This window comes from Notamacropus eugenii, chromosome 5 (genome assembly GCF_028372415.1).
Source record: "Notamacropus eugenii isolate mMacEug1 chromosome 5, mMacEug1.pri_v2, whole genome shotgun sequence".
In the NCBI taxonomy this organism is placed as follows: Eukaryota; Metazoa; Chordata; class Mammalia; order Diprotodontia; family Macropodidae; genus Notamacropus; species Notamacropus eugenii.
The window spans coordinates 198,120,047-198,142,508 of record NC_092876.1 but is presented as its reverse complement, the minus strand read 5'-3'; the positions used below and the strand labels follow the sequence as shown (position 1 = coordinate 198,142,508).

The 22,462-nt window shown below is 34.4% G+C and overlaps 1 protein-coding gene across 1 annotated transcript in view; it reads left to right on the top strand.

Annotated features, from left to right (window-relative positions):
- UBL3 (ubiquitin like 3) overlaps positions 1-20,531 on the top strand; it is a 97,976-nt gene extending 77,445 nt beyond the window's left edge. The window contains exons 2-5 of the mRNA XM_072611832.1: positions 10,488-10,596; positions 15,910-15,996; positions 18,087-18,164; positions 18,763-20,531. Coding sequence (XP_072467933.1) covers positions 10,488-10,596; positions 15,910-15,996; positions 18,087-18,164; positions 18,763-18,815 — 327 coding nt within the window. The 3' untranslated portion in view covers positions 18,816-20,531. The remainder of the gene's footprint in view (positions 1-10,487; positions 10,597-15,909; positions 15,997-18,086; positions 18,165-18,762) is intronic.
- The last annotated feature ends 1,931 nt before the right edge of the window (positions 20,532-22,462 follow it).

Sequence of the window (22,462 nt, the reverse complement as noted above, 5' to 3'; positions counted from 1 at the left end):
ACTACTGGGTCTGGACTTTGAATAATATGTCCCTGAAACTTACAACCTGTAATCTTGGACAAGTCATCTAATCTTCCTACTTTTATCATGGCTCTCTCAAACAGAAAATGAGGGAATTGGACTGAATGACTATTTGAGATCCCTTCTAGATCTATATCTATGATCTTGTGATTTCATAGCCATAAAGAAGTATTGTAGGTTTACATAGTATTTGTTAAACACACATGATGCAAAACAAATTAGATAACTGCTTTGCTCTTGGATCTCACCAAATAATGGTTGACTCCATTTCTTAACCCCATCCATTTTGGTGTCCAACCCATTACTTGACTAAAGCTGACATAGTAAAATGGTACACTTGGGCCCACATCCCACCTCTGAAATTTACTCAGCTGTGGTGAGCAAATCACTTAGCCCCCACAAAATTCAATTTCCTAATCCCTAAAATGGAGATGATACATGATACTTTTAATTCTTAAATCATAGGGTTTTTATGAGGATCAAATATAGAGAAAAAAATTTACATTTTTAAATGCTATATAAATGCCGATTGTCATGATCAGTGATCTCTTTAGAAAAGGGATTCTTAACCTTTTTTGTGTCCTGGACCCCTCTGACAGTTTTTAAAGCCAATGGATCCCTTCTGAGAATAAAATTTTTAAATGGATTTTAAAAAATACACAAGATTACAAAGGAAACAAATTATGTTGAAATATAGTTATCAAAAATATATTTTTTAATGTTTACAGACCTCAAGTTAAGAACTCCTCGTTAAATTTATGTACAGAATTTTAGAGTTGGAAGGAACCGTAAGAGTTTCCCTGACTTGGAGGAGTATATAGTTTTTAGGAACAGAAATTTTTTTTCTGTTTTTATAACAAAAGTAACACAGAAGACATACTTAATTCCAGACATCAAATTTGATTTTCTATTATAATTTAAACAATTCTGAATAGAAGACATTTTTAGCTCTTAATGTCCTTTCCCAATTTTGAATTTTAAACAAATTATTTTTATATAACATGTGGAGCATTGTTATTATAATAGAGCCTCTCAATGGTTTTATCTCCTAAATCACCAGTCTCCAAACTTTTGATTTTGTACCCCATCAATAAAAATTTGGGGATATATATTATATTCAGTAGGTAGCCCCAAATGTATGTATTTCCTTATTTGTAGATTAAGAATGTACTATTATGCTAATAATTATGTACATTATAAAACTTACAAAAATAGAAATTAAGAAGGATGAAGTAAAAATGAAATAATATTTGATCCTTAAAAGTCAATAGTTAAGTAATGGAGTTTATGGAGCAGAACCATAGTATCATCAAACCAGCATTGTAGATCACTGTGAAAACTATGGGGAAAAGATTTGAGACATGGAGTTCAATTAGGAGATTGTACATTAGAGGTTGAGGGAAAGTGAGGTTGGTCAAAGATGACATGAAGGATGTAAGAAACTAGGTTGCTAGAGGAATGGTGGTACCTTGCATACTAATAGGTAAGTCAGAAGATAGTTGAGTTTGAATAGAAGCTAATGTAATGATATCTATGATCCTGATCACAATCCATCATGCCAGTCACCATGTGTGACTCAACTCTGTCCCACCCGGAATGGAAAAGGGGAGGGCAGGCCCATTACTCACAGGTCATTGCCCCCAAGAACAGAGCATGCTCTGTGTGAGGTGACCTAGAGGTCAAGGGGTGGGGACAGAGTTTTCTTACTGGGATCTGTACAGATTAGTTTTGGATTTAACAACTAGGAGTGGCCAGTGCCAGTTTCAGAGGATAGGAGTTTGCATAGGAGGAAGAGGGAAGGAGTGCTGGGGGTAAGGGTAGGTGTGGTTGTATTTGTGACAAGCCTGGTGATTAGCTCTGCAGGAAGGGAGGATATAACCTGTCTTCCCACCCTTTGGTAGATCACACAACCCCTTTGTGTCAGTCCTTAGACTCTGTAGGGTGGCTTCTTGGTCTTCAGTACAACTTTGGAGACCACTGTCCAGTGTAAAAGACGTGGCTATTTCTTCTCATTGTCTTCAATAAGAGTTAAGTAAAGCATAGTAATTCTTGTTTTAAAGGAGTGAGTGTTGGCCATGTACTATAATAAAATATACTGTGTAGAAAAAAAATATGTAGTTCTGAGTTTGGAATAATTATGTTAATACTTGAGTAATGAAAACTTTAAATGTGTAATGATTCAGATCATGTATTGGTAAGATATTCATTTCAATTGATGTTTGCCTTTTTTCTCCTTGGCCTCTATGCTTTTCTCTTCCCTTTGAAGTACATTAGTTATAATGGAAATAGTAGTCCTTTGAAAAGAGTAACATTTACAAGTGAGTTGTGGTGTCATTTTCTGGAGGTGTTTAATAATTTTATCTTTATAAGGTGTATTTAAAAAGACCCTCTTAAAATATGGATAGTTTCTTTTTTGAAATAAAGCAGTGTTTGAAAGACTGCTTATAGAAAGATAAGTGCCCAGTGAAATCACATCTTTTTAAATAACTGATTCTCTTGCCCCCATCCCCTCTCCCAGTGTGCTAAGGTAACTTATTTAATCCTAAAGAGAAACTGTCCATTAGAAGGGGTGAGGAAATATTTGCATTAAATATCACTGATAAAAATCTGATATCTAGGATACATAAAAAATTAACACAAATGAGACTGACTAAATTTATTAGTAGATAAGTGGTAAAAGGAAATGAACCATTTTCAGCAGGAGAATTTCAAACCACACAGAAATGTTCTTCAAATCATTCATAATACACATTAAAATATTCTTTAGATCACAGAACTTATCCTAGATTGTAATTTATACCCTGCAAATAGTCAAAGTTGACCCAAATGATAAGAAAATGTTGGAGGGGACTGTGGGAACACAGGCACACTAACCAGTGTGTCTAACTAGTCTAGAAAGTGAGAAAAGTGACTAAGTTGTTTTTACTCTTTGACCCAGTCATCCCACTTCTGGGCATTTTCTCCAAGAAGGCAAAAAATAGAAAAAAGGTCTAACATATTAAAAATATCCACAGCAACATTTTAATGGTAACAAAATCCTAGAAATAAAGGTGGGTGATCATTGATTCCAGAAGGGTTGGTTTAGACCCAACTCGACCATAATTTATAGTCTTATTATTGCTAATATTTCATTTAAACTTTAACATCAACGTTTGGGGATATTGGTCTGTAGTTTTCTTTCTCTGCTCTATCTCTCCCAAGTTCAGATATGAACACCATAGTTGTGTCATAGAAAGATTGGATGAGTACCTTCTTTTTCTATGTTAAAAAGACAGCTAATTGGCATTGTAGATGGAGTCTTGGACTCAGAACTCAGGAAGAGAACTGAGTTCAAATCTAGCCTCAGGCACATACTAATTATGTGACCTTGGATAAGTCACTTAATTCTGTTTCAGTTCTTCATCTGTAAAATTAGAATAGTAAGAGAACCTGTCCTTCAGGATTATTGTGAAGACAAAATGAGAATATTTGTAAAATACTTTATAAATCTTAAAGTGCTTTGCAAAACTTTGAAGTGCTATATAAATGCCAACTATTATTACGAACAGTTTATTTAGTATTGGAAATCATTATTCTTTAAACGTTTGAAAAAATTCATTTGTAAAATCTGCTCTTGGAGTCCCCTGCTCCTTGGGAGTTTTATTTATGCCACTGTACCATCAATTAATCAGTACACCTTTATAAATACCTTCTGTTTGCTAGGCACTGGACAAAAGACAAAAATGCTGCACCACCTTCTGTCAACCATCTTATGCTCAATCCAGGAAACTTTTAAATGTAAAATATATACAAAATAAATACATAAATGTAAAGGAATTTTGATGGGGGAGGCACTAGCAGTTGGAGGATGGGGTAAGCTCCACTTCCCCTCTTGATATAATTCCACTCCCTAAAAATAGAAAAAAAAAAATCTCAGCTCGGAGTAATTCTAACACTATTCTGTATTTTACCTTTATGTTAACATCTTGGATGTTGTTTTTTGGTGTGTACTGTTCATTCTGTTCAGACAGAAGAATATTGATTACCTATTGCCAAATATAGTAATGATATCTCAAAGATAAAATTTTAAAATAGGTACAAATTTTGAAGGGTGATTTTCTTTTGGGGGGGAATCATAACTTATTTTTAGTGTTTGCCACTTTGCTATCATAAAAATTTGAAAGAATGTATCTCTAGAAGAAAAGAGTATTTTAAAGTTGCTCAGTTTGATTCTCTGACTCAGAGGCTCACATGGCTTCAAATCTTAGAGGTCTCAACAATATTGAAATAAGATAGATCTCCTCTTTATCTAAAATCTGAATCTCCTCCAGTATCTAGTATCACACTCTACCCACAGTCATCACTTAATGTTTAATTTGGTGGTGGTGGTGGCATTGGTTATTACTTCAGTGATAGTGACTTTACCTGTTAACTCTGTGAACCCAAAATGCGAATCTGGGTGGAATCATCTGTTCTTAACATTTGCTATGATCAAGGTTTGTATAAATGCATTGTTTTCTTTAAATCACAATAAAATTACAAAATATTTCTTTATCACCTAAGTCATAAGGGCGTATTTCATTTGCTCAGTTGTTGAAAGAGAAACTTGTAGGCAACTGTACTTTTTAAAATTTAAATATAATTGTCTTAAAACATCTTGTATATATACTACAACATTCTTGATCCACTAATAGAATTTTATGAAGTACCAGAAGTACTTCAAGTGTTAATTCTGAATTTCATTCATGTTCTAATATCTAGCACAGATTAATTTTCCTTGTCATACTAGTGAATATGAAATTTGAAGTTTCTCATCAGTACTGACTGATTAGTAAAAATTGTAAAATGGTGAAGTTAAATGTTTCTATTTAACTTGAATAAGTTCATGTCAGAAACAGCTGACAGGCACTTTTGAAAAAAATTGTAGGATAAAAGTTGAAACATTTTTAACCTTTCAGAAAACTAGGGTTAATCTTAGCCTTCTAAGTTCAGTGTTATACTTATTGAAGTTTTTGTAAGACCCCACAATCTTTTTTGTTTTATTGATGATGAACTTGGTAAAATAAGATGGTGAGGAAAAGAAATTCTAACATCCACAAAGAGAACAACATCTCAGCCCAACTTGATAGCCTGTAGTGTGGCAACCTCAGCTCTATAATGGCAACATTCATGTCCTACAGTTGTGTGCACCACTTTTCCCAGAAATTTAACCATTAAATACTTTATTCACTTTGTCCCAGGCCCTATGCTAAGCATGCCTGCTTTCAAGGAACTCTCATATAATGGGGGAAATAACATGTAACTAACTATGTACAGATAATTATCTCTGTCTCTAAAATAAATAGGCATGAGAATTAAGAGAGATTGGGAAAGGCTTCCTGTAGGAAGGTGAATTTTTAAGCTGGAACTTGAAGGAAGCCAGGATGTGGAGGTGAGAGAGGGAGAACAGCCAGTGAAAATGCCCAGAACTGAGTATTGGAGTGATCTATGGAGGATGGTGTCATTGGAGGCAAGGAAAGGGGAAGAATCTAGGTTATGAAGGACTTTGAATGCCAAACAGAGGTTTCAGCTAGAGGTTTTTTTTTAAACAGAGAATCATTGCAGCCTAGATTTAGAAGTCATTTTAGCTTGTTGAAGTGAGGCCTAGAGGGGTTCAGCAGGTGGCAGAAGTTCTCTGACACCAAATTCAGCCAGCATGCTGTTCACTCAACCAAACTTTGAAATTTTATATAGCAAAAATGTTTTTATTATTTCATAAATTTTTACAGAGTAAGGGACATGGTATTCTGCACCATTGGTGTTAAATGCAACACTCTTAAGAGAGGCAGGAACTAGATTAAATTATAATGGAAATATTTAATAAAATAGATAAAAATACATTAAAATATTGACCACATTCCATTTTAAAACTAAGTCAGTCTGTGGCCACAGGGATCTTTTTGTACAGCTTAATGACCTCTATTTCTATTTGAGTTTGACACCACTGTTCTACATCATTAGCAGTTCTTGTTGCCTAAAAAGTGGCAATAATTTAAAAATTCAGATGTTGGATCACATAAATCAAATCCCCTGGGGATTGTACAATATAGTGGGGTCTGTAGTCCACATTTAAAAGCAAAAAGGCATCTTGAGTGTGTGGAGCTTTTATTTTGAGATACACATGTATAGTAAATGTGTTACATATTAGGTTATAAATAATGTCCTCATATTTAACCCATTATTAAAGCAGCTGTCTTTTACACATGCTGATATTCTCTTTAAAATACTTGAATATTGAATTTGACTGAGGTCTAAAATAATGAATTGTCTGTCATTAAATGGATATTTTACATAACCAAGCCATCATCTCAAAATCTCATATTTGGAAATGGCCTCAGAACCCTTCTAGACCAACTGATAAACTGAACTTCTTTAAAATATCACCAAAGGTCTTTGCTTGAAATCCTCTGAGGACGGAGAGTTCCCTGCCGACTGGCCCATTCTACATTTGAGCAGCTCTGTTTATTAGTAGATTCATTAAGGGGACATTGGTGGTGGTGGTAACTGGGTGTATATATTCATTGTAGCATAGATTTACTGGAAAGACTTTTTCATAATACAATTTATCCAAGCCTGAGAAGGTATTTATTAAAGTACATTTAAAATGTAACTATGACCAGTAACAAGTTTCTATTATAAAAGCATTTGTTGATCTTGATATTTTTTCAAGATTAAGATTATAGTAACTCATTGTTTTGTTTACCATCAGAATCTAAAATATAATTGTTGAAATGCTACAATAAGTTCATGTTTGGTGTCCAGAATCAAGGCAGCTTTATGAATGTAAGCAAAAGGCAAAGACTAGACTCACTATGGTTTTGCATGTAGGAATTTGTTCACTCTTTTTCTTCATTTGAAAATTATACATGTTAGCACTAACCTGCTTTTACTTTATAGATTGATTCATGTTACTTTCCAAAGTATTTTATAAATCCAACTAGTTGGCTCTCAGGAAAGAAAAAGAACATGAAAATGGCACCGTAGGCTTCTCGGTTTGGATTGAGGACCGGTAACTATAAACAAGCTTAACCTTTTCTTATCACAAGCCATGTAGCCACAAGTTGATATTCTTTATTACAATTAAATTGCAAAGAACTCTCAACATTTGTTTGACTCCAGGTCTTCAGCCATGGTTTTTCTTTGTGAAAGCTACAAGAAGAATGGCAGAGAGTAAAGTGTCTCTATTTTTAAATGAACTACTCTCACCATTCCCCAAACACATTTGCAATTGCATTTTGAGATCAAAGAAACTGAAAGAAATATTGCCTTGACATGTTTCAGGCAGCTGGTACACAATCTGCATTCAGCAAGTTAGGATTTGTGTTTTTATTTTAAATTGCAGGCTTGAAGTCTGAAGAAAATGCAGACTGAAAAAACTCTCCCACTTAAGTTATTTTCAATTTAGAATATCTCTAATGCTCATCAGAATGGCAAGCTGTACCAGAAATTAATTTATTTCCCTCTTCTCCTGTACCTATTTCTTACCCCCAAGTTATATCTTTCAAATAACTAATTTTTAAAGCTTTTGCAAATTGTTACATCTTACTGTTTAGCCCAAAGCCATTTTTGAACTCCTGAACTGATGTGCCTCCTGAATTGCTAGAATTTTATACCATTAAGTAGGAATGGACTATATAAAGCTTTTCTTTAAGCCATTGATTTTGACATGTAGAAGGGGAGAGGTCAAGCAGGTTATAGTCTTTAAAATATATGATGGGTCAGTTTTGTTGCATGAAATACTAAGAGTTTTTCTGATATTAACCCAAACAGTAAGATACATTTCTAAATGAGATTACTTAGTTGTTTGTTTTAAGTTTGGAACAGATGATAGGCAATATCCTCATTGTTTTCTTTTAGCCAGACTTCCAGAATATCTTCATATACTTTTGATTTCAATAGAATTTTAAGATGTTAATTATTTTGTAAGGAGTCATTTCTTTTGAACTTAGAAAATAAAAAGAGGGTGCAAAGAAGATCTGAAAATTTGATGGCAAGTGGGAAAATTGGACTTGTATTCCAAACAAATTTCTTTAATTTTCCAAATATTATTATTGACAGATGGCCACATTAATGGGTTCCTTTTTCATTATTTCAGATATGCAGGCTTCCATTCTATACACCTTAAGTAGTATGAAGTTTGCATGTTAATTTATACTTTTGGTTTCTTTTTGCCACATAAGTATTAATCATATCTAAAAAGAAGCTATATTTACAGTTAAATTTCAGAAAAAACATGCTGCGCACATCTCAGAGTCAACATGTCCATTACTAAGATTATCATTCTTTTCTCCCCAAACCTATCTCTTTTCCTAACTACCCTATTGATATGGTGGGTACCATCATCCTTCCCTGGACCCGGGTTTTTAACCTAAGGATCTTACTTAATTCTTCACTCTCATTCACTCTCCATCTCTGACCAGTTGCCAAATATTGTTCTGTCTGTACAGTCTTTCTGTCATCCACCCCCTTCTTTCCACTCACTTCACAGTCACCCCAGCGTGTGCCCCAATTAACTCTTTACTGGACTGTTGTAAAAGCTTCAAGACACTCAGAACTACCCTATTAAGGTTTAACCATTAGTGTTTAATGAGTTATATCCTCAGTACTGCCCAGGCTTCTGTGTTTTTAACTCAATGTAAGATGAATTCCAGACTTCCTAAGTTTTTATACAAATAGCACTTTTATGATATCAAGGTTTTTTAAACAAACATTGCTATTTCTGACAGTCAATGGCAGTTCTTTTTGTAGGTTTAATATTAGTTTATGTTAGGGTCTCATTCAAATTCTATTTATAAGAGAAGTTATCTACAGACAGTTTCTCTAGACTTGTTTAGTAAGGTAGGAGAGGCTCTAGGAAGGTCTCACTAATGTGTGTTATTAAAGTAGAAAAAAATTATACCTTAAAGTTTACCCTGATTTTTTTGTAGCAAGTTGGACACTGAATAAAATACTCATTTTTCCATAGGTATCATAAGTTACTTAATAAAATAATTTATAGGAAAACTTTAATAGTATAAGAATTTTGCACATGAAATCATAGTTTAAACTATGAACCAGAAAGAAATTATCACATTTCTATAAACATCTTAAGTATAAAATAGAGCAATTAAGGACAAAGAATTAAATCTCCAGATAGATTTCAAGCAGCATGCCAAGTTGCAAGAAAAAGTGCTGAATTGCCATTTATAGAGGAAGTTTCCATACCAAAGAAATCACAGGTCCATTCCCTATTCCATATTAAGTGATATAGATCACAGAATTTGAGGGTCAGATGGGATCTAGTTCAATCCATATCCAAAAGGATACCCCCTATAACATACCTGAAAAGATATCAATCAACAAGTATTTATTAGAGGCAACCATGTTGGCTAATACAGATACCGTACTAGGTGCTGAGTATACATATACAAATACACAAGTGAAATGGTCCCTCTACCCATAAGGAGCTTATATTGAATTAGATGGGGAAAACAATATCTACAAGATAAAAGACAATTGGAGGAAGGGCAAAAGGGAAGGAAGGGTTAGCAGCTGAGGAGAACCATAGTCTTATTTAGGGTAGTGTTTTAACTGACCATTGAAGGAAATGAAGAATTTTAAAAGATAGAGATGAGAAGGGAGGACTTTCCAGGCATGGGAGATGGCTTGTGGAAGGATCAGTGATAGGAATTTGTAATCCTATATGTGAGGGGTCACAAGTATGCTAGTTTGGATGGACCACAAAGAGTTAGGGGCAGGGATATATGTGTCTTGAAAGCTGGGCTGCAGTTAGATTGTAAAAGACTTTAAATGTGAAGCAGAAACATTAGCATTTTTTGTTTATGTAGTGAAACTTGGAGATATTATAGAATCTATAATTGAATAATTCTTGGAACTTTTTTTTAGCTATGTCTAGTTGTATTGGTTGATCTCCAGATTGTGTGTTTGTGTGTGTGTGTGCTTGCTCACATCCTTGTGTGCATCTGTGTATATATAAATATATAACACTTTAGCAATCACAATTTTATTTCAAGACTGAGTGACAATCTTTGTAGAATTGTTTATTGTTTACTGATAATAAAGGTAAATTGACATCAAAAAATAAATCTTTGGGGAGGTAATTGTTTTTCTAAAAGATTGTAGAGGAATTTTAAAATAACAGTGTTTTCTTTTAAAGATATGTGAAGAAAAATGTAAGCCTTTTTAAAAATATTCTTTATGAAGTAGATTTAAAATAAGTCTAATAAGACTGTTACATTTTTACTTCTTTTAAAAATGTCAAAATAGTGCAGTATTATTATTTGGGACATATTAAACTAAACAGTCGAACAGTTTTTTGTTTTTGGTAAATGAAATTTGTCATAATGATTGTGACTAAATTTTATTTCATGATTGAATTAAGACTTTATATGATCACTTTTTACTGTAAAATAGTAAGCCTTTTCCAAAGATTTTTTTTTCCCTTTCAGATAAATTTACGACTCATCTTAGTGAGTGGGAAAACTAAAGAATTCCTGTTTTCTCCTAACGATTCAGCAGCAGATATTGCAAAGCATGTATATGACAATTGGCCAATGGGTGAGTAGCCTTTTCTCATGATAAATGTTAGATTAGACTTATGTTCTTTACATCTCTAAATCATAGGATTCTATGTCCATTTTCAAGGGTAGTGTCACATTAAGGGAACTGAAATACTCATGGCCACAAAATTCCCTTGTCTAATGAGCCCTGCTAAGAGCTTCACAATATAATTAGGAGTAACAATGACCCAATCACATAGCCTCCATTTGGAGTTCCCATACCTTGATCATATACTTAAGATTGGTTTTAGGCTGCAACCTCTAGCCCAGAGTCAGAGGTCTAAAGCCTGTGGCAGTCCCATCAGTCTTTAGGAGCTGAAGCAGGTTCCAAAAGATCTTGTTAGAACCTCTTTGATGTTTGTCATTTTTCTATTCTACTTCCTCTTGTTGATGCTATTAGTTACAGTAGCACAACCAGATGAGTAACAGTATAGTTCAACCTTAGAATTAGAAACTAAGAAACCTTTAGTGTTCTACCTGCACTTTCTATCTCTCTGTGAAAAAAGCCATGAGATAGTTGTTACTTTAAAAAAAATTAATACCAAAACATAGGAAAATTAAAAGAAAATTTAAATATAAGCAGAATATTTTTTTTTGAATTGGAACAAAATCATGTTGACCCCTTCTCTTATACATTATTCAAAGCTGTTTTTCAAAGGCCACTTATAATTACAAGTTATTAAGACCTTTCCACTCTGCAGAGTCATGAAATCAGGAAGTCAGTTTCTCCTTTGTATTTTAAAAAAGCCAGTTTGAAACAGCTTACTTCTTAAAACTAAAATCTTTCTTTGGCACAAAATCTCCATTTTCTATTAAATTTTTTCTGTAGTAGATCTCTTCCCCTTCTGAGATTATCTCTGCATTGTGTCTCTAATCTGACTAGCCCTTTCTTCTGGACTATTCTAAGCCATTCTTATAGGAGAGACTGAGTGATATGACTTTTTCAACTGATATACTTTAGTTCATAAGCAGAAGCTAGTAAATGTCTTTGAAAAATTGGATTTTTAAGGGCAAAACTTTTAATGCAGAATCACTTCTGTATATAAAAATTAATCACTACTTTGTCCCTCTGCCTGTAATTTATAGGTGAACGCTGGTCTCTGAATTCAAGCAGTTTTATCTGAGGCTGGGACTATGACAGAATTTGTTCCTCACTAAAACAATTTTAAGCCTGGGGGTTGTTGGAAGGCAAGAGAATATATGTGATTGGAAAGTAGGTAGAATTGGAACCAGTGAAGTGGTGCTATTTTTGTTGGGTTTCTTGGGAGTTAATCAGGGTTAAGTGACTTGCCCCAGGCTCACATAGCTAGTAAGTGTCAAGTGTTTGAAGTCAGATTTGAATTCAGGTCTTCCTGACTCCAGGGCTGCTTCTCTATCCACCATGGCATCCTAAAGCATTGAGGTTTTGAAAGAATGAGGCTGAGCAAAAGTGATTGAGGAGAAATTATATGAAGTATGAAGAGGAGACTTAGGAAAATATTGTTTCATCCTTTTCAAAATCTGCCCAACCACTTGTCCAAGAAACTCTACAAGGAACCCTTGTGTTATATGTACATAATTTATTCCTGGATGAATTTAAATATCTTCTCCCCAAACCTGCTTTTTTTCTTTTACTTTCCTTACTTCTGCTAATATCAACACCATTTTCCCAAATCTTAACTTCTACTTGATCCTGATATCCAAATTAACAATCAAATTTATCTATTCTGCCTTTGAAATATTCTTCCAGTTCCTTCATTTCCATTCCCTCAGCCATCAGTCCTCATTTTACTTCTCTTCAGGCCTATTGCACTAACTTGCTATCTCCTTTCATCTAATCTGTTCTGTTCTTTGCTGCCAGAACAGTCTTACTAGTAAAAGTACAGCTGTTATCAGAGCTTTTATCCAGTTTAGATACCTTCCATGACTCCATATTGCCTAACAAGATAAAATTCAAACACAGCCTGAAATTCAGAAGCTACCACAGACTGGTGCTCAAACTGCCTTTCTACCTTTAACCCCCAGTACTTCTTCCAGCATCCTCTTTTCCAGACAAAGGAACAGCTTTGACTAGGCTTTTTCCCTTTGCTTGAAATGTTATCACTTTCTTCCTAATTCTCTTGTTGTTGACAACTTTCAAGACCTATCTCAAGTTCTCGCTTCTCCATGAAGCCTTCTCTAATCCTGATGCACCCCAGGTAAAAAATCTTCTTTTCAAAGAAAAGAAAGATTACTTCTGTCTACCTGCCTCTCATGGTCATTGTGAGGACCTCTGTGTATAAATAATGAGTTGTGCTATATAATTGTGAATTATTATTATTTTTTGGGTGGCTAGTGTTGGACTTCATGTCAGAAAGGCTCATCTTCCTAGGTTCAGATCTAGCCTCAGACACTTAAAGTTTCCTCATCTGTAAAATGAGTTGGAGAAAGAAATGGAAAACCACTCCAGTATCTTTACTTCCAAAAAAAACAAAACCCAGATGGCATCGCAAAGAGTCAGGCATGACTGAGCAGCAAAAATTATTGCTTTTATTTGTATCCTTTCTTTGGCACTTAACGCATTCTACCTTGTTTTCACAATTATTTGTGTATGTATTTTATCACCTTTTTGGGGGGAGAGAAATAGTTTCTTTATTCACCTTAATATCCCCTTACAGTTTTTAGACATTTTGTGCAATGGGTATCTTGGCCTTTTTCTGTATAAGAATTTGGATCAACGACCTTTTGATTTAGAATGATTTTGTTCGTGATGGAGGCAATAGACCTTCTATTGCATTGGGTCACATCATTTAAACAGGTTGTGGCTAAGCCATTAGGGACCATTATAAGACTTTAAAAAATTTTAGGAGTATTGGAGAGATTAACATTTTTATGTAATTTTGTGTAGCTTTCCTATTCTTTTTAGTTATTAACATTGAAAGAAAAATCTGTGAAAGTCATTGAATAATAATGCCTGATATTTGTATAATACTTTGGATTTAGAAGGCATTTTCACGTATGGAACCGTATTTGATCATGTGCAAAGCACTGTGCTACTCCTTGGGAGAGTTACAGATAAATAAGATGTTCTCCCTGCCGAGAAAGAGTTTATAGTCCAATGGGGTGTTATTACTCATATGTAAGTGACAATGATGAAGAATGGAACACAATGAATGAAAGCGAGGCACCCAAAAAGTGTTAGGCAAAAGTTCAAGGAAGAAAAGATCAAATGAAGAGTTAGTCTCCATATTACTTGTCTTAGACTATGTTATACTTTGAGAGGGGAAAGGAGTAAATTTTTTTCATTAATAATTATCTTTGATCCAAATAATGTTAAAAATTAGTGGGGGAGGGATTCCTCACAATCCTTGACATGTGGCCAGGGAAGTTATTTTGAGAATTTGCTGCAAATATTCTCTAGAGTAGACAAACCACACATCAGTAAATGATAAGTGTATTGATGTCACACTATAAACTTTACAAAGTATTTGATTCTCATCCTTTCACTTCAACAGGTGTTAAGTACCTACTATGTTCAAGAGCTTACAGAGCTTCTACCAGGTGGAATTTGGGATACACGTACTTACATACACATAGACACACTCACACACATACACACACACACACATACACATGTAAATACAAAGTAATTTCAGGAAAGAGAGAGCAGTGACAACTGGAAGTGGGGAGACAAATGGAAAACACCTCCCATGAGGAAGCCTTGAAGGAAGATGAGCTTTCTATGAGGTTGCAGTAAGGAAGGAGCTCATCTCTTAGGTCTGTTTAACTCATATCCTGGCCCAGTAATGTATATAACAATGAGCATAAAAATAAGAATTGAAAAAAAAAATTCAGATAGTCCTGTCCTGTCTAATGTAAGAGACAGTTTAAAATAGTATAATATGTTCTCCTTTAGTAGTTTGTGAACCAGTTGTTGATTTTGAAAATATAATCGGGATGGAATATTCACAATAAAGTCAATCCTACCACTTTAAAATTTCATAGGCTTACAGTTACAGGGCAGCATCAGGACTTAAGCCAGAAATAGAGTGGCTTTTTTCTTTGAAGGGTTACTGACATTGGAAAAAATCCAACAAGGTTCATATATATGTAAAAGAAACCCAACCAATTGCAAGTTTATTGAGTTGTTGTTCACCCTACCCATTCTCCCCAGAGGAAGATAAAACAATTCAACTTATTTCTTAAGTTAGAAACAAGGAACTTAGAGCACTATACTATCTTAATGGAGAGCAAGTTAAAAAGGGAAACAAAGATGGCTTTAGAGAAATACATTTAGTCAGAAGATGAGGGACAGACATGAGCAGAGGAGTCTTCGGGCAGCCCAGCTTCACCCTTACCTCATGGACCCAGGACAACCAGAATCTGTTTCCTATGGGAAAATGAGCCTCACTGGAATACCATGCTTAGCTCATCTTTGAGGGTCACTTTTGAGAGTGCTTTCCATGTTTTCTGAATCTGCTTATGAGCTCTAGTAAAGTACTGAGGGTTTTCTGTATTTGTCTCTAGGCTTCTATGAGTTCTTTGCCTCTTTTGCATCATTCTGCATTGCTACCCAATAGAGTTGTAGTATCTTGAATACTTGTATAGGAGCTGGGAACCCCTTTTATTCATGTATGAAAACCTAGACATGAGATATGCCTAAACTATATTTGGAGGTTGCCTAGAGTAAGTCTATATAGAGCAAAGAACCAAAACAGAAACTGACTTTCTTGGGTCAAGCTCTAGGATCAGTCATTTAAAAGCTCAGAGTCATAGGGACACATTTATTTTTTTTTCTTACAGTGTAGTAATTTTTCCAGTGCAATTCTATGTCATAGTTTATTCAGCTACCTCCTAATCAATGGATAGATACCTTCTTCATTTTTCTATCTTAGGAGGTGTTGTTGCTATGAATATTTCAGTATATAATGGATTTCCCCCCCTCATGTCTTTGATTTCTTTGAGGGTTACACAGTTATTTACTTTTCTCACATAATTCAAAATTGTTTTCCAGACTGGTTGGATCAATTCCTTTTTCCTATCATCAGTGCATTAGTTTCTCTGCCTTCCTATAGCCTCTCTAGCCTTTAATATTTCTGTCTTTTGACATTTTTTTCCAATTTGCTGAGTGTAAGCTAAAACCTCAGAAATGTCTTAATATGTATTTCTCTTACTGTTAGTGATACACTGTGCTTAACATTACACCCTCCCCATATCCATGCCTTTGCAAAAACTGCTAAGACTTTTTCCTTCCTTGTTACATCTTGCCAAGCTTGAAACTAGATTAGAAAAATACGATACTCTTTACCTATCTTTTGGAATTCACATGACCAATTCTCTGGTTTCTTTTCAGACTGGGAAGAAGAACAGGTTAGCAGTCCAAACATTCTTCGACTTATTTATCAAGGACGATTTCTACATGGAAATGTGACGCTAGGAGGTAATGAAGTCATTTTTGTAGAAGGAATTAACTATTGGATTTGTTTGCAGGTTCTTTTAAGTTACTTTCTATTTGTTTTTGGTATGATTTCTTCTTAATATTTAATATTTTGCGAAATCTAAGTATTTAACCTTTTATGAAGCAGATTCCTTTCTGTTGTAGTTAGAAAACCATATGGCATAGTTGGAAGACTGTCATTTGAGAACAAAGCTCTTTTATATATATCGTGTGTGTGTGTGTGTGTGTGTGTGTGTGCGTGTGTATTATTGTTGCAATATTTTTGATAATTTGTTGGGATAATATTGTGGTTATAATAAGATAGGAAACAACTTAAAAATAATAAGGAAAGGCCATTCTCTCCCTAGGGTAGAGATGGTAGTCATGTGAGGAGCAAGAATAAATGGTTTTGTGAAGGAATGTTTGAAGAAATGCAGCCAAGGGTGCCCCCTTGTGGTTCATACTTTCTGTAATTAGGTTTTGTTTTTGTTTTAAATATTAGAATCATCAAATAATTCAGTTTTAAAACTGGAGGGGACCCTAGTGATCATCTGGTACATATCTCTCGTTTTACAGATTAGACAACTGATCTCTTGAAGTCAATTGACTTTCCCAAAGATATATGAGTAAGTAGGTGGCAGAGCAGAACTGGAATCCCACTTACAACATGCTACCTCTTAGTAATACATTAGACACATTCATAATTTGTATTTAACTGTAGGATTTCTGTGTTCCATAATTGTAATTCATTTCATGAGCATTTATAAAGTGCTTACTAGGTGTAAGGCGCCATGATAGGTACCAAAGATACAAACACAAAATGAAAAAAATTAACCTTTCAATATGTTTATATTCTGCTGGATAAAGTGAATTATTTAGGGAAGAATATATGCTTCTAGATTCTCAATGTCAGCCATAAATTTGTAGTACATGTGAATTAGTGGAATCAGATTGAGTAAGATCGGATGGGGGAACAATGTGAATTTCCTCCTGTCTGCTTTTTCCAAGCGGGGCTTTTTGGCCCTCTCCTGATTCTCCTTCTGTTTCTGACTGTTCTCTCATTCTCTTCTACTGACTCATCATCAATATCACCCTCACCTCTTCCAGACTTGCCTGTTTCTGTTGAAGGTACCTCCATCTTTGGAGTCTCCATGTCCATGAGCTTGGTGTTATCGGAATCTCCACTTTCCCTTCAGTTGCCAAATCTTGCCTTTTCCATCTTTACATTATTTTTCATTTTTAATCCATTCTCTCCATTCGAATAGCTTCAACTGTAATTTACATCCTTATCACTTCTCACCTAGATTATTGAAGCAGTCTTTAAATTGTTCTCCCTGCCTCTCTGGTTACTCTAGTCCATTTTACACATTGTTGCCATGATCATTTTCTTTAAATATGGCTCTGACCATGTGATTTCCCACTCGGAAATTCATCAGCTCTCTGTTGCCTTGGTGGTAGAAGATAAAACTCCTTTGAGCCTTTGAGAGCCCTTTACAACCTGATCTTATCCTGTTTTTCTAGCCTCATTGGACGATACTCTCCCCTCATGCTCTGATTCAAACTGGTCTGCCCTCAGGATAAGGAGGGAGCACAGAAGACTGAGAAGGAGAACCAGGGAGGGCAATGTGGGCAGAAATGTGGACCTGCACTATAGAGGTTTCTGGGTGTTTAACTGTCAAAGAAAGGAGAGCTATGGAAAGATAGCTTTTTATTTTAAATTATTACTGAATATCTGCAGATTCTTGCTAACTAAGTGCTAGTTAATCCATGCATGGCCAGTCTAGGATAGCAGGTGTAGAAGGAGAAGGATCCAATACCCCTCTTATGTACCCATCTTTCCTTTCTTTCACCATCCCTGTTCAAATGTCCATGAAACATGCAACACTGATCTACTGTTGTTGATAATAATATGTCATTTAAAAATTTCATTTTTAAATTATGATCTTTTTAATATATGAAATTCTGTTGTGTGGAAGTACAGTTACCTTATTAAAGCTCAGTAAAAGGCACTAATCTAGTTTAAAAAATGGTTTCAGTTCTCTTTAGCCAAAAAATTAATGTATTTTTAACAAATTACTCTATTTTTCACACAGCATTAAAACTTCCTTTTGGCAAAACAACAGTGATGCATTTGGTGGCTAGAGAGACATTGCCAGAACCAAACTCTCAAGGTAAGCTGTGAGCTGTGTTTTAGAGAAGGGTCTAACTAGAGTCACATGGGCAAGCATTCAAAAATGACATGGCTTTCCTTGGACTTTCCAAGGGAAAGATAGAAAATCTTCAGTTTATGAATAATTCTTGTCAAGCAAATAATCAGACATTCTGGGACATGCTAATATTTTTTGAAAAGCATTTATCATAGTTCTTTAGTACATACAAATTATTGTTTACTCGTTTTCAGTCATGTCCTCCTCTTTGTGATCTCATTTGGGGTTTTCTTTACAAAGATACTGGAGTGATTTGCCATTTCCTTCTCCAGCTCATTTTACAGATGAGAAAACTGAGACAAACAGGGTTAAATGACTTGCCCAGGGTCACACAGCTAGTACATGTCTGAGGCTAGATTTGAATTAATGAAGGTGAGTCTTCCTGAATCTAGGCCTGACATTCTAGCTAATGTGCCACCTAGCTGCTCAGTACATATAAATACAAATTTAAGAATTGGAAAGTTGTATTAGGTTGTTAACTATATTTACCTTAGATAAGGTATTTTGTTTTTTTTAAACCAGTTTATACCTTGTAAATAGGTCTTTTGTTCTTTTTCCACAGGTCAGAGGAACCGTGAGAAGACTGGAGAAAGTAATTGTTGTGTGATCCTGTAAACACTGATGTTTCTGCTAAGTATGGTGTAATATAAGTCTTTTGTCTTTCATGCTGCTGGGATAGAAGAGATCCGACATTGCTTCAGACATGCTTAGGAACAGTCTGTCTGTAAATTCATGGAACTGAAATATTACATGAACACTGTTGTTGCATTCTCTCTTGCAAGAAGAGATTCAAGAACATTTTCAGTATGATTTTTTTATTTCCAGTTATTTTTATGTTGAGCAATCTTATAATTCGTTGGTTTTTGGATGCAGTCAATCCAGGAAAAAAAAGTTAACGTGTTATCTTCCAGAGCAGAAACCATTTTGCTGCCATAAAAATCTTCACCCAGAGAACTAATAAATCAAGTGTTCCAAATGCAATTTGCACTAAAAATTGTTGGCATTATTTCACTATTTTCATCAATGGAATTTGTAACTCTGTCAATGACACCTAGAAATAATCTACCATAAATTCCATACTGGAAAAACACTCAGCAATTAATAATGTTTGTTAATGGCCAACTTTTTTTTTTTTAATGGAAAAGGGGCAGGAGAAAAATGGAAAATAAACTAAACTGTTCAGTGAATTCTACCAAAGTTAACCTTGGTGGCAACACTGGTATCAGATACTAACTAAACTGAGTGTGACTCTATTTTAACTGCAACAAATGAAAAAACAATGTGCCTGTTATTTAAAGCACTCTGCAGAGGGCTGTTTAATTGTTTTCATTATGCTGTGCACTCTTTGGTCATACAGTAGTTGAGTGCTTGTTCATACAGCACAAATAGGGCAAAGAGTGTGTTTCCTAGCCTTAATATGGGAGGGGTATTTTCCTGTAGTCCATAGGCTTTTATTATTGTGCATAACTATTAGAAAACCTCATCTACTGATCAATTTTATGTATCTGAATATCAGCAAATTGATGGGTTTTTTTTCCAGTAATCTTTTCTCATCTGTACCTTAGTGTTCAATGTCATACTTACTCATTAGACATTTCAAACAAATTCTTAACATTTAAAAAAAAAATCAGCCTCTTTGCCATAGTGCTAGTTTTGTTTATGTAATCTGCATTTGGTATTAGTGCTTGCAATTGTATTAAAATCAAAATCTGATTTTTAAGGCACACATATTTAAAGTGATGCCATTCTTTTGTTTCATACCAATAATTTAAAAGTTGATATGCTCAAGAAATTTGCACAGCACTAAAGCATGAGCTAGTTTCATCTAAAACTGTAAAAATATAAAAGATTTTATATTTTTTCACTGGGAAGAAATTCTTCCTGGGTGAAATTACAAATATGTGTAGAATATATTTAATAAAAATCTTATAAAATACTTAACTATAGAATTTAAATATAGATTGGCGTGTAGTATAATAGAACAATGTTCCATATAAATAGCTTTAGCCTTCACAGAAATTAAAGTCACAGGCTGACATTGTGTTCTGTATTTAATAAGTGTCCACAGCCCTTAAAAATACATATAAACGTTTCTAGATGGTCAACATCATTTAAATGTAATCAGGTTATTTTATTCATTGTTATTGCTTTGATGAAAAGGCTTTATAAAAATGCAGTAGATCTACAAAAAATATTGTTCATACTGATCAGAATTAAATTTGTATAGAGCAGAGTTTTAAAACAAATTGTAAATAGTACTAAACATTTTCTTTCTGCAACCTGTACTGATAAAATCCTTCTGTAAACTAAATAAAAGAATATTGTAGTGCATTTGGGTGGTAATTTTAGAGGTCCTTGATTAGATCAATAATTGTTTAAACAGTTCTCAACACGTTTAAAACTATGTTTTCTATTGATATTTTTTTCTGAATCTTGTTTTTTAAATTACTTAATATAATAATTATTTAGTTTGTGATGTGTTCCCAATGTATTACTTTGGTATTTAATCTGATTTATTTCTGCACAGTCACTATAATGAAAAAGTTTATGTAGTCTGTGCTCTCATTAAAAATATTATATTCATAGATACTAAATATTTACACTCTTTTTTTTAGACTATAGATCACACAAGAATCATATCAATGCTACCTAAAGAACAATCACAGTCTGACAGGTTACTTGGTTAGGGAAGCGTTCCATTCCTGACTTTTGTTCAACCATTGCCAAAGTCTCCTAATAAGTCTTCTTGTCTCCTTTCTCTCCCTACTACAATTTATACTTAATTGTGTAGCTGATCTAATCTTTATTATAAATTATGTCCTAATAACTCCTCTTGTTTCTGTACCTCCACTTCCTCCTCTCTGTAATCCATTCTTAGCACTGCTGCCAATCTAATTTTCTTAATGTAGATATGGTCCTCCAAACAATCTTCTGTGGTCAGTCTTCATTGTTTCCATCTTGGTTGATCCTTTGCCTGGCGTTCAAGGTCTGCCGTAGTCTAGCACCACCATACTCTTACAGCTTAATGTCTCATGCAGACCCTGCCACCTGCTTTACTCTCCAACTAAACTGGACTACTCACTGTCTCTCAGCCAGTCTTGTACTTTTCTGCCTCTATGCCTTTCTTAAGCTGTTCCCTGGTCTATAATGTGTTGTCTGTTCTTATGCAGTTTTTGAATTTCTACTTCTCCTTTAAATCCCAACTCAAATGCCACCTCCTTGAAATTTGTTTCCCTAACCCTTCTTCCTCTAGAATTTACAGCCATCCTCACAAAGCACTTTGTTTTGCCACCTCTGTAATGTACTTATATTTTATTTTGTATTATTTTTATCCATATTTGTATATTTCTCCTCCACTCCTATAAGATCATAAGCTCCATAAGTGCAAAATTTTGCCTCAAAATTTAATGGAATTTTGTATCTTCTTTAGCACTTAGAACAGTGGTCTGCAAACATTAGACACTTACTGTTTGCTGGATTGAACAGTAGCTACTTAGAAATTGCTGAATAGGATAAAGAAATTAATTAGAGAAAGAATTAGTATACTCAGGTATTTAAAAATAGATATGTCAAATGAACAAACTTCAATAGTATTAAGTACCCATTTTTTGCAGATCTCTGTTCTAAGAACTAGGAGAGACATTGAAGTCGCATAAGACATGGTGCCTGCCCTCAGAGAGGTTACAATATTAATAGGAGGATACAACACATACATAACCGTAACACAAAACTATGTTCCTTCTTCCATTTATTTTTCAAAAATAAATGTGTAATCAATACTTAGGTTAAAATGAAAACACCAAAATTTTTTTCTTAATTTAACGTTGAAAGCTAAGAACAAGTATCCCTTTAGTATTTTGTGCTACATCAAAGTTTATATAGGATTGGATCCTCCTGAGGCCTCATTACCAAAAATGACACCTCACCATTGCCTAATGGTTGTAGTTTCACTGGAACCAAAGTAGTACCACCAGAGATATATAGGCATTTGATTTAGCCAGTAGAAGTACACAGCCTTGAGCTTGGTTTCTCAGCTATGCCTTATTGTCCTTGAATAGTTTTAGCCTACTATTGGAATAAATACAGTTCTCAGTATAAGGGTCTTGGTCTTTACAAAAATGTCAATGTTCTTTTGGAGTCTGTGGTGACCATGTGGTTTCTATTTCAGGGAAATTATATCTACTCTTGATACTTAAAAGGCTAAAATCTAGCATTATCATGCATATTAAATAAGGCTTACCACTAACACTGAATTTTAGTTT